Source organism: Seriola dumerili, unplaced genomic scaffold, assembly GCF_002260705.1.
Source record: "Seriola dumerili isolate Sdu_G_001 unplaced genomic scaffold, Sdu_1.0 BDQW01000025.1, whole genome shotgun sequence".
NCBI classification, from domain to species: domain Eukaryota; kingdom Metazoa; phylum Chordata; class Actinopteri; order Carangiformes; family Carangidae; genus Seriola; species Seriola dumerili.
The window spans coordinates 20,504,072-20,518,014 of record NW_019174280.1 but is presented as its reverse complement, the minus strand read 5'-3'; the positions used below and the strand labels follow the sequence as shown (position 1 = coordinate 20,518,014).

The window sequence follows — 13,943 nt, the reverse complement described above, 5'->3', positions numbered from 1 at the left end:
TGTTGCCATGTCTTGGCTCATTTCATTTTATTACCACGGGGAGAAGCAGGGGTTCCTTTGAGATGACCTTCAGATTGGGAAGCAGTTGCTTTGAACCGAGCTCACCGGGACACCGACAGTAAATTTGAAGGAGAGTGTTCCTGACAGAATTGGATTTTCTTTTTTTTATTGGTCAGAGTGAAAAAATGTTGGAGAGCAGAGATGTAGCAGGTAACATAACGTAGGCCCTATGTCATGCATAGGATAGGAAGATTTAAAATCTATATCAGGTGTGGTTTTTCTTTGGTTGTTGTGTAAGCTATGTTTAAATGAGGGCATGTGTATGTTCTCCTGAAGGAAAGAGGCGTAGATATGACTCCATTACCTCACCGAAAATGTTCCTATTACAGACGCTTATCACAGGGGTATTATACTGAACAGTACTTTTATGCAAGTTGTTTTTTAAGCCATATCAAAGTATATTAAGCTACCTTTTACATGTTTCTTGCCCAGTCGTGTAAACAGCCATGTGCTTCCTCCCATTCACAGAATCACCAGCCAGGTGTAAGTGTAACACAGGACCCCAATAAGACACAAGGGACAAGAATACAATACAATACAAACTACTCTGATCTGTCTGTGTAAGAATCCTGACCTAACTTGATCTGCACTGAAAGCTGGCTTGTTTTTTTTCCTCTAAAATCTGTTATAGTAAAAAAATATTTTATATTTTTTATAATTAAATAAACATTTAGATAAATTAACAATTTTAAAATGAATAATCGCATTAATACATTTGTTTTTATTTGATTATAGACACTTGTATTTCAAAAGGCTTTTATTTTTTCTTTTTATTTTAAAAGTCCGTTTTTATTTTATTATTACATGTTTGACAGTGGTGTTGTCATCACATGTCGCCTGCCTCTTAAACAAATAAGCTCAGCTGCTACCACATTTAGCCAGTTAGCACCTGTTAGCAACAACAATGCCGACTATCTGACACAGAACATAAGTAACATCTTTAATTTACTTATTGTAACGACTGTGCATGCTACATATCTAACTGGCTAACTAGGTTGTGAGCTTGGTTTATTGTTGAGCATTATAGTGAAGAGACAATATTAATGGGAGCAGCTAATGTTAGCCGCTAATTTAAGTTAATTCTGCCACATTTTGAATCTGTAGAACTAGCTAACACTGGCTCTTCACTTTTCACTTTGGTCTGTATTACAGGTTTACAATTTGCTATGTTACATATCAGCAGCTAAATGAAATTTAGCCGTGCTTCATTTTATTATTTACACCTGTGTGTTTTCTTACTGTGTCTTCTGTGAAGAAAAACTGTGGGGTTCCTTTTCTGTTTTCTTGAACCTGCACAAATGAGTTAGACCTCACTCAGTCGCTCATCATCATCTCATCAGTCAGGAAAGCTGAAAAATGTGCTGCTGGTTTTCCTTCACTGCTAGAGTGACATAAGGCAATCTCTTGTTGACACCTGTGGCATCTGTTTCTGATTGCTGGCTTGTGGGGAGTCATGATATATATTGGCTCATGAATTGTTTTGTGGGTCTATTTATGCAGTTATGTGTCCTGCTTACCTGATGCCATATGTGTGTGTGTGTGGAAGCGCCTTCATTGTTTCAGCCTTTTCCTCCACTTCACAGGGCATTCCCCATTGATGGCAGTGATGGAGAACGAGACGTGGCCGCACCCCTCATTTGTCCCCCATTATCTGCTCCGTGGCGACCCGTTCGCCTCGAGACTCTCCAGGGAGGCGGATATGGTGGCGGCTTTTTACATCTGCATCATAGGTCGGTCTCTTATTGTGAAAAATACTCCCTCTTCATCTCTGCATAAATGTTTATTTCATCTTTGGACTGAATGTGATATCAAGTGTTGCTGCAATCAAACAGAGGAAGAAAGATGGCGCATACAATAACCAGAACCTGAACTTACTCACGTACACTGATATCAGAGAGCACGTAACATGTTATGAAGCCACTAAGAAGCAGTTCGGTTTAGGTTTGTCATGTTAGTTGGTTGAACTCTCCAGATGTTGGTGTGCAGGACACAGGCAGCTGTGATTAAGGTTAGATTTTACTTTGACAGACTGCATATGAAGGAATGCCATAGTTCATAGTCCCCGTGCTGCTGTGCAGTGTTTTATTGTCTATAGTTGTGCAATTTTTCGCTTTGAACACGTGTGTCTCTTAGAACAATGACAATATGCAAGAGACCTGTGAGTGTATCTACTGAGAGGGATGTGGAGCAGTGGGTGCGGTGAGGGGGGGAGCGATACACGTCATCAATTCAATCAACAATTTCTCCAGCAGCAGGGAAAAGTGTTTGTGTCAGGATCTCAGAGCCACTTGTCTTTTGTAAATGTCAAAAGACCCAGCGTGGATAATAAATCTCTTATATTACCCTTACAGATGTTTCAGCCATAGTTACAATTTCAGTCTGTGCCATTCTTACATACTTGGTCTGAAGGATGTTTGCCTCATCAGGTGTGGAGTTAGGGGTGTTTTTTGCTGTGGATTTGGAGCTATTTCTTGGTTTTTGATTAGCTTTAATGCTAGTGGTGTGATTAGCTTCCTTGGGTTCAAAGGAGGCTGATTTGGGAGCCAGCTAATCTGGGGGCAACAGGACACATCCAGGGGAGTGTGTCAGCCCAGCCCATGACAGGATGCTCTACATTTGATGTAATCCTTTGTATGAAAAAATCTGTCTCCGTCTGTTAGCATTTTGTGTCTTGGCACCTTGTGCGTTAGGTGTTACAGAGTCAATGTATTGCTCACTCTGATGTATTTGGTGCAGTGTTTCAATCTTCTCCATGAGCTGCGTTATCCGCTCAGTTACTCAGACCTCTGCTCCGTTCTGCAATTCCACTACAGATGTTTTTGTTTGCATCAATGTCACTGGTATTATCTCTCTTTGGAAAACACATCTGTACTGTAGCACAACTGGAAACATTGTAGTTTTGTATTGTTGTAATTGCTGGAATTACTTTAGTTTCATTTTATGCTCTTGAAATATCCTATTGAAGCGTATTATGGTATTTCTAATTTATTGCTTTAGCACAATCCATGCAGTAATGAAATGCAATTCTTTTAGCTGTAATGTAATCTTGGTTAATGTCAAATAAATGCTGTAAAGAAATACATAAAAGATGGATCAAAGACAATAGTGATGCATATGATCATGTCACCTGTTAATGTTTTTAGGTCACTGTGTTTTCTCGTTTGAAGACAAACCAGAGACATGTGAGTTAGCAAATGTAAGAAGCTCTAACAGTTAGCCACACAGTGGTACACATGCAGCTAATTGATAGCAATTACTGACCAGTACTGCGGATGGCCAAATGTAATTATATTTAATTCAATTCAGTTCAACTTTCCTTAAATAGCGCCAAATTGTAACATAAATGATTTCAAGGCACTTTGCAGAGAAAGGTCAAGACAATATTACGGAGGGAAACCCAAAGGTTCCCATCAGGAGCAGCACTTGGAGACAGTGGAGAAGAAAAACTTCTAACAGAACCAGACTCAGGGTGGGCGGCTTATTTCTATTCCTGTTTCCGCCTATTTCAGGAGAAAGAGTGGGGAGAGAGAAGAAGAAATAACTCAAAAACTCTCCCATCTAACTGACCAGAGAGCCATGCAAAATAAATGAATAAACAGTGAATACTGTGAGGCTACGGCCGATCAAACAAGCCCGCATCAGACCTTCCGATTCATCAGATATTAATACTGTTAACATTGGCTCTGTTCCATTTTAAGCGTGTCAGTAAGCTAACATAGTCAGTGGCCGGGGCCCCGGAGCAGCTGCAGCTCAGAGAAGTACTCAGATCTTTAATTTAAGTAAATGTAACAACACACCACAATGTAAAAATACTCCACTACAGGTAAAAGTCCTGCATTCATAGTCATTCTTAAGTAAAAGGACAGATGTAAAATCAGCAAAAAATGCTTGAAGTACTTGTTCTATAAAACTATAAAACCGATTATTATATTGTTTTTTAATATATTACTAGACGGTAGTTAAGTTCAGTGGTTAAGCAACAGTAGCACGAGGGTCACTAGAGCAGCGTTGCTGGAGGAAGTGGGACACGGCATCATTCCAAACCCAACCAAGATAAATCTGAGGAGGTTTAGAGGTGATTACTGAGGCTGGAAAGAAGAAAAAATAAAGTTTTGCTAGAAAAACTCTATAAATTTCTTTTCATTTTTGGACTATTCTGTAATCTTTGTAATCGTTGTATTTTGTCGAGGTCATTTAGAAGGGAAATTGAATTTGGTATCGCGTCCGGAAGAAATTGTAATTTGTAATTTCTGAATGATTTTGGGGCTGAGATTCACTGACCAATAGCGGTGTCAGCATTCACACCCCACACCACCCCACAGGCCAGGGGAAGGGCTTGTGTAATCTCTAATATGGCTCTCCAGGGCCTTGTTATCCAGTCACTTGTTATCCAGTTTTATCTTCTGCCTCCTCCAAGAGATCTTTGATTGTCTTTACATGCAAACACCCGGCTGTGCTTTGATACCTTACCTCACAACTAAGTTACAGCTGCGGCAAGTCCTCGACCTGGAATCCATCACACCTCAGGACTATCTGCCCCTTGTGTTCTGCTCAGAGATCCTCCTCCACCTATATGCTCTTTAATTGTCTCGGATTTAAACGACAATTATTCCAAAGAACAATTTTTTTTTAATGTGCAGATGACTGACTGCAATTACTGTGATTCTATAGCAAATCAAATTACTGACCGTTCCTGGGAATAAAGTCCCTCTGGACATGGCTTCAGGCGGCCAGGAGCACAAAGGGCGTCGTTGTCGAGATCATGCTTGGTCACAGTGTAAGTTTAGTACTGGCTGGCAAACCTACAGTACGTAAAGTTGCTGATTTCTCTTTTTAAGATCAATAAATCATGTCCTTGTTCTATTAAATCTTTGGTCTAATGGGGAAGGGGAAGTACATGTTCTAGTTGTAAAGGCTATTAAAAGGATTTGTGGGAAATGGGGATAATTTTAGCGGCAAAATACGAGGACATAAACATTCAAATAGAGTTTTTTTGGAGGACTGCTGCCCTTTGATTTCTTCCAGTGTTGATCTGTGAACACTGATGGAGGAGATTACAGTTGATGGTAGTTTAGAGGCATGGACAGGAGCTTAGGGCCAGTTACATGTGTTTTTAAGCAGCTAATGAGTTTTCAGGCTAACCCCTGTGCTTTTATCCAGCCAATAGTATGTTAGTGTGGATTTTAATGCTGCAGCAGTTTGTAGGATTACATAATATGATGATAGAAAATTTTAATACTTTTTATGCCATGGTAGATCCTTTAATATTTCTGGTTCCATGTGGTCAAAGTTGCATATCAATGAACAGGGTTAACGATGTTACAGAAACGTCGTTTGGTAACAATGGTAATAAGGGTTAGGATCAATACAGAGAAGAGTGGTTCCTAAGTCAATGTTCCTGTCCTAACTTAAGATAGGAAAGGTGCATCACATAAGATTTCCAACTTCCCCAAATCTTAAATAAATTCTCCTGACCTAACCCTCGTCAAATCACAAACATCATTCACTGAAAACTTGAAGATTCAGGCAGACTGCTCAGTCTCCAGCTTTCCTTGTGGATTTTGCTATTACATTTTTCCTTTTTACAATTTCTTAATTTCTGTAGGCAGCTGATAACAGAACAGAATAGGTCACTGTGGTTTTTCATGGTGTGGCAGTTTAAAATACTAAACTTCATCACAGAGTTTGTGAGTCTTTCAGATAATATCTTTTTTAAAAAGACTGTGTTGGATAGATCTCCAACATGCACAGGTTCTAATAGATCTCTCTTCAAATTAAAAGAAAGATCCTTTACATACATTACAGTGTTAGTAAGTGGGTTTACAAGTGAGATGCCACTGTAGTAATGGTGGTTTTGTTTACTTACAAATTAAACCGTAGGCTTTCTGTATCTCTTCTAAACTGTGAAGGGCGAGAGAGGAATGAAATAGCATTATGTCCTCTTTCAAATATGATACAGTCAGGTGTCATGTGGGTGGTTTGATATTAAGATAAGAACGGTGAGACAGACGGTGATTAAATCTAATTAGAAGCACTTTAGTCATAACGAGTATTATATGTTTAAGCACATTGTATTTATAAACTGATACGAATGTTCTAAACAGAATATCTATTCCAGTCAGTACGAGCTGTCATTGTTCATTTAACTAACCGTAGTTGACTGATATCCTCTTACTAGCCTGTTTCCAGAGCTTTCAACTAGAGCCGTCCGATATTTGGATTTTTGGGACCGATCCGATATTAGGGAGTAAAAAAAATTCTGACATCGATGTATGCGCTGATTTTATAGTATATATATATATATATATATATATATACACAAACACTTGTGAAAAAGATATGTAATGAAAGCAAGATATTTTACAGTTTAACAATAAACTTTATTGTCCAAAATGACATCAGTGCACTGAAATGGTAAACTTCACTGGGAATTAAATAAAATAACTATAAAAATAAATGACTATAAATAAAAAACATCATTTCATCCTTTGTTTTCAAAGGATCAAATATACATAAAATGCTGCCTTTATAACTAGACTTGACCCGAGCATTTCCACTGCATTATTGCTTCTTAACAAAAGTATTCATATCAGCGCGTATTGGAGAATATATGCGCCTATACCGATATATCTGTGATAGGCCGATATAAATCAGTCGGGCTCTACTTTCAACAGCATCTCATTGTCTTCCCCTTCCACTCTCAATGCAGTTATAAAAATAATTTTATTCCATTGGAGATCCTGCTGTGCCACGGTGTAACAAGTATCATGCAAAAATATAATTTAATCCGCTCGGTACCTTCTCCCCTCCCACCTCACCCCACCAGTTCATGCACACACACCGACTCTCGGACCAAGCGCCTGTAAGGAACAAGATAATCCTGAGGAGGCCTCATCTAAACAAAGGTCTGACAACAACATATTAATTTGTGTGTTGGTCTGCATACACACTGATCCCACACAAACACAGATTCTTTTATCTGTCAGTGGGCTGAGTGGAGGTCTGCTGACATGCTTACATCAGCAGTGGGATATGAATGCATTGAATGTGAGCAGTCATAAGCTTATGTGGTTTTAGTTATTATCTGGCTTCTTCACCTCCCCCCCTGTACAGATACAGGCTGCCATCACCTCTATTTTCTATGTCAGCATAGAGTATTATTCAAATAAGTGGGAAAAACAGTGATAGGCAACAGTATTATGCAACTAAAAATGAATCATGGTGAATACTTAAATTGTCTTATGTCGTCACTCTCCTAGCAACCCTGCTTGGTGCCTTCATGGGAACACAGGCATGAATTCTTCCGTCCCTGTTCATGTAACAATGGGGAGAAGAATAGAGAAGTTGTGATGGATTGTAGTATGGGTATATAGGTCAGCTCAGTCACAGTATAAATGATAGGGACAAGAAACGTACTAAACTGTGACAAAGTGGTGTTGTTTTGTGGTGGTGAGATAAACAATCAAAGGCCTTGAATCAGTCAAGCTAAGCTGTCTCCTGAGACCGATGACCTGTGTGAGAAAGTGATAGAGAGCATTAAATAGAGGGAGGGAGTGCTGCATCTTTCCATGACAACATCTTTAGCACCTTTCAGACATGTGACAGCAATTTAACATGTCTGTCTCCACAGATGTTATTGTGTAGGAAAACAAAAAAACAAAATTAGAATCGCATTGCATCTGTTTCACAGACTTACAAAAGTGTCTGTTTCTTTCACTGCACTCAAAAGAGGTTAGATAGACAACACACAAAGAAATTCACTAATTCACTAATTTGACAATACATACATGGCATTCTGCAGCAAAAAAATAAAAAAATAAAAAAATAAAATTGTTGCAAAGTGAGAAAGCAACCAAAAAATTTGGTGCAAAAGCAGGAAACACAACCACAGGTGTTTTCTGAAGTTGCAGTGCATTGACCTCTCAGGGCCACCATACTTCCTTGACTGAGTGGCTTCCTTGAGCTGAAATGGAAGTTGTTCCAAACGGATGTGAGAGTAACACAAGTGCAGGTGTCTTTATGGAGAGACACACGTTGTGTAAAATAGTTGTTTATTTGTTAGTCCATGCTGTTGGTTTGTGTTTGCTGATGTAATAGCTGTAATCTCACTTACATGATGTTCATTACCTGAATCTGGCAGGCAGTGTGTAGGCGGGTAATTACAGGCTCTCAGGAAACCTGAGTCATTAAATGATTATAGTGAACACAAGCACAACACATTTTTACTCAAATGGAAGTAGCACTAAATCCAGTTTGGTGGCCGGGTAAGAGATTGTACAATATCAGTTCATCTCATTACTGGCTAAAAGTAAAAGGGGATATTCTTCAGAGAAACGGAAAACCACAGGATGGTTCATCACACACTGTATGTGGCATGTTCATCAGGTTTTTTCTGTTATGATCATAACATAATCTAAATGAAACACATTCATTGCAAAGTAGTAAAACATAATGTTTTACTCCTCATCAAAGAGTTTGTTATTATCAGTAAAATGCTGAAAGTGGAGAGTAAAACTCACAGGGAATCGTACGCGTAACCTTTACGTTCTTTAAGTAGCCTCCGCTTGGCTAGCAGCATTCGGGTTAGCTGAGGATGCTAACATTAGCTGCTTCCCAGTGACCTCTGCACTGACAATGATTCTGCTTTGAAGCCAATGACCAAGACCAAGTCCTTAGGTTCTGTTAAGGAGAGTTATATTTTATCATCATTTTATGTGTTCCTGCGGTTTTTGGCTTGTAAGTGGTTTCCCCGTCCGCCCATCTCGGACTGAGAGCACAGGCTCGAAAAGATCGACTGAGGCTGCTGGGAAGTTGTCTTCCAACTCTGGTCTTCCATTCCTAATCTGAATACACACAGACTCATACTTGGCAGCGATTTGAACAGGGTTATCAATCCAGCTCTCGATAGATACAGCCCCAAAGAAGCTGCTATTTTTAAAGTGGTTAGGTCCTTGACTTGGTTTATAGATAACATACAGACAATGATTACATAGAGCCCTGGAGGTTCTGAAATCCTTCCTTCCTTCCTTTTTTTTCTGTTCCACCATAAATCTCCACCGTACTTATTTGCAGATTGATTACTTACAATGTTTCATTCATTGATTACCTACCAAGCCTCTGTTCAAATGAACATTGTTTTCACCCTGTATTCAATAGATCGCCCTAAGTGGCGCTTTAACTCTCTACTGCTTGGTCTCGAAAACGTTTTTATTCTGTTGATTTATTTCTTGATATTAACAAAACAGAGTTAATTTCCAATTCATTACAGAGGGAGAGTTTAAAGGCTTTTTCTTCAGGGTGAAATTATCTCCCTCTCTTCTTATAATAATGAAATTACAGAACCTTTTCTGATTTGATTATGGAGACAGATGCACTGTGATCAGCTTCACGGAACCTCTTCCTATCCTAGGGACATTAGAAAAATTATACACTTCCTCTCTGTACACCTCAGAGCGTCCAACTGATAACTTAAACAACCTGTTATACATTCAGGCACTGCCACCCATTTTAATCAGCCCATTACCGTGGAAGAGATTACAGTCACTATTGAATCTGTGAGGAGTGGCAGGAGCAATGGCCCTAACGGTTATGGCCAAGAATTTTATAAGCAATTTTGCGACGAACTCGCTCGTCTCCTCCACAGTATGTTTAATGAAGGCTGTCCGCGTTCGTCACTTACCACCGCCGATATCTCCCTTCTTGTGGAAAAAGACGAGGATCCCGCTTGATGGGAATCTTACTGATGCGTAAGTCTAATTTGTAATGAGCACAAAGTCCTAGCAAAAGTTCTCACTACATGATTGGAAATCTTTCTTCCTGTGATTATATCTGAAGATAGTTTAAAGGCCGCCACTCATTTTATAACATTTTTCTCATATTTAAAATGTCACACACACGTCTAGTACTGAACTTCTATATTCATCTCCACAGGCTCATGTTTGTTCCAACACTATATCCTCTTGTTTTCCCTCTTTCTAGGGGAACAGGCCAGGCCACGGCCTCATTGTATGTGGCTTTTACTTTACCTCAGTCACCCTGCAGCCTCCACCTGTTCAAGCCGACTTTTTTCCACCAGGTTCAGGCGTGAACACTCCAATCAATTGAGGGTCATGTCTGCAACATATATTATTTCAATCAGGAGAAACTTCAGGTTGAGTGAACAAGTGAACTTTTGTTGCCATGTGCAGAAAGAGGAAAAGTGAGAGATGTGAGAGTGTTTGGCGATTATCATGTTATCATATTAGAAAGGGGGGAAGATGTTGTGTGTAGCATAGCACATCCCCCGGGTCTAGACACTGGGAGTGAAGAGAACACAGGAGATCTGGATGTGATGAGGAGCGGACTCTGATGAGCTCGACCTAGACACTGGATATGAAGACCGGAGGTGAAAGGGGAGGAGATGACAGCTGAAATGACAGCTGACAGCAGAAGAGAGGAGAGCAGAATCAGCTCTTAATGTAACTCATTCATTTGCATTTTCTTTTGCTTATTTTCTGGAGCTTTCCTAAATTTTAAGGGGACTAGACCTAAAATGGGGACCAGCAACGCTTTACTCTTACAATTTTTGGCCAATCCAGGTTTGGTCAGGAGGTGCAAACACACAAGCCAGGGCTTGTACATAGTGTAAGAAGAATTAAACTGACACCCACTGTCCTGATGATAAGCCAGTGTGACGCACAGCTAAGCCCGTCTCCAGATGTCCCTGTGGTCGTCGGATCGGACCGAGGGGCTTCTCTAACACTAAGCAGCAGCAACAGGACAAGCCAGAGAAAGTGGATTATAACTCGGAGGTGAATGTGAGCGATGGCTGTAGAGGATCAGTCTCTTCGAAACATATATCAGCTATTGAATAAGAGAGAAGCTGCATTGGATGAGGACAGAAACATCTGGACAGAGGAAGAGGCAGTTCATCCAGTTCAATTTCTATCAGTTCAAATTCCCTACTTGGTTTTTCTCCGTCAGCGGATCCAACAGCCCAGTCTTGGCCGAGAGCCTCTATTTGCTATTATTTCTGCTCCTTGTGCAGTGCATCATATGCGTGCATGGAAATGAGGAGATATACAGTACTCTCATTGTGTTAGTTATTAATTTAATTTCCCATTTTATTTCAGCAGCCCTCATGAATAAACTGGGAATGAATCAGGTTTATTCAGCAGTGAAAAATGTATTTGTGCAAGTCAAAGTGGGTGAATGAAAAACAGCTGACAGGGCAGCAGGTTTGTGACTGAGAGGTTAACTCTTCTTAACCCAGGGATAAGATTTATTTTATATGGAAACCTGCGAGGAGAGAAAATGAAAAGTGTTGTTGTTGCTGAGCTGCTCAGTTGTACAGCCGTGTTGTTTGAAAGCTCCCAGATAAGAGAATGTCCCTTGCGTTAATAGCTGTAGCTGTGCTGACAAAAGGGCATGTACGTGCAAGATACAATAGAGCGGGGAAACAGGACTGAGTGCATCTTTAAATTTGCTCTGTATATTTCACAATAAGTGTAAGTTGCGCTGCTGCTGCTTTCTGTTCCTCATGTAATATCATGAATAAGTTCATGCACACGGTTTTCCAATCTCTGCTCCAAACACCCCAGGTTTAGTAACTATTATTAAATATCCATAGTGTGACATCATAATGTTCTGCACAAACCTTTCCGACAATTATTCAGTGCTATAACTCAGGAAGGAAAGGTTGTGAGCATATTTTCCGTAACTTGACTGGTTGGCGGAGACGTACAACCACGAGGCGTTAATTCTAATAGTTTGAAAAGTGATGCAGCAACAGCTGCTTCAGACAGAAGCAAAACCAGAAAATTACACAATGTTGCAGTTTGACATAATGCACTATTACACATTTTCCAAACAGTTTAATACAGATGTTAATGTGACTCGGCACCTGATCTCCTCAGCTTGTTGAACATGTTGTCATGCTTCCTGGTTCCCTTCCATTTGTATCCGCTGTTAGCAAATAAGCCCAATTTTAGCATGTTGTCTACATGACTCCTGCTGCTTTAATGTTTGGTAATCCTCTCAGAAAAGATTATTTTTTACCAGCTGCTTGGTTTATAACGATATCCTGCAGCTGGTGGTCACTGAGCCATTTGGGCTCTCAAAGGGCAGACTTTCACATTTGTGTGTGTTAGACGTAGGAGCTAATGACAACAGCGGTAACTGACAAATAGCCAGTCAGATTGTGGTGGAGCCAACAGACGGTCGGCCCCACCTGGCATCATATTTGTGCCATGCGCCTTAATTGCCAAACGCTTGGGGCATGCGACTATCCCCACAGATCAGCCTCTTGAGCCAAGTGCAATCAAAAACACCATTTTAAACTGTTCTGTTAGTGACCTTAAATTAATACAGAATTATATTAATTCCTAGGTTACTCATTACCACTGAAAATGCACTTTTTTCTTCTGCTTTGCAAAATGACATCTCTACATTTACTGTGAACAGCTAATCTTTAAACGGCCTTGTTAGGTTAATATGGAGCATGTCAAAAATCCAAGAGGAAGAGCTCATATCCTATCTCACATCTAAATGAGAATTTGCCTTTGTATTTACTGAGACATTACTCAGAGGTCCCACATATGAGATTGGTTTAGTCAATTGTGTAATTGTATTTAGAGGTATGTAGTGGCAAATCTGTTTTACACTACTTGCTTTCCTGCAGTTACAAAAATGATGCCTGGCGGAGACACAGTAAACGTACGGTCACATTACGTTTCCATCCTCTGAATATTTGCTCCATTTCCCATTCACTGCTATTGAATCCTGCACAATGGACAAATTCAATCATGCATTTGGGTCTTTGCTGCGATCTCCAGCTCCACTGGATTTGACAGGTTACAGTTCACCTTTGTTCAGGTTTGACTGAGCAGATGTGCTTAGTCAGCCGATAGAAAACACAGCTGCACTTTGTGTGGGAACAGTGGAGTTAGTCTAGTGCATCTTCCCATTTATTCACATCATTACACTGCCAGACCACAGACTGTCGCATCACTACCAGCTGCTGTAAATGCTATCGTTTGTTATGTAGCAATAGCAAAACTTACAAATAGCTCCATTAAAGGTGCAATTATTGACTCTTTTTTTTTTTTTTACTACTACCTGGGGGCAGGAGAACTTAACAACATTGACTTATAAAGTTAATAAAGCTAACATGTTAGCTCACGCGTAGCCTTTTAGCATTATTTTATAAAGTTGCTTTGGCTAACATGTTCACAGATAATTTCCTGTTTACACATCCAAGTCCAATGTTCACCTCCCTTTTAGCTCCTGACCAGCTAATCGCTAACTTTGTCTGCTGTTTGGTTCCATTTGTTCTGTGTTTTGACATCTCTGTACATTTGTAAGCTAAAGAGCCGTTTCACATCACATCACATCACATCACACACAGACATTTGATTTATTATCTGTTATTACAAGTTAGAAAGAAAAAAAATGTTATATAACATTACATATTTAAACCATATTTACAATACAATTTTACACTCCAGTTGTTTCATTGGTGAGACAAACCCTGTGAGGGTTCACTGTGTCAGTTCACATTAGACATGACGTGTTTGTTGCACTGAATGAAAATGTCTTGCTGCACTCCTCTTCTCATTGTTGTGTACAGTAAACTGAGGAACACACAATAGGCCATGAAAATCAGTTTGCTTGTTGTGGATACTGTCATGTCATCAGACGGTGGATCCTGTGTTTCATTGATAACAGTGTGGATGCAGAATGGGGACATTACCATGCTGCCTGTAGTCTCTTCTTCACCGGAAATGTCAGGACCGTTTTTTTATATTTCAGTCCCTTGTTTAGTGATGATTTGATGACAGGAATATGTTGCTGCCAGAGGTTGTTGACTGCCTGATGTGAATGGTTCTGCCTGAAGCTTTTATTGT

General features: G+C 39.9%; 1 protein-coding gene across 1 annotated transcript in view; it reads left to right on the top strand.

Moving 5' to 3' along the window:
• The first annotated feature begins 1,657 nt into the window (after positions 1–1,657).
• opn5 (opsin 5) overlaps positions 1,658–13,943 on the top strand; it is a 37,819-nt gene continuing 25,533 nt past the window's right edge. Inside the window, exon 1 of the mRNA XM_022737946.1 lies at positions 1,658–1,790. Within this exon, the coding sequence (XP_022593667.1) occupies positions 1,658–1,790 (133 nt within the window). The remainder of the gene's footprint in view (positions 1,791–13,943) is intronic.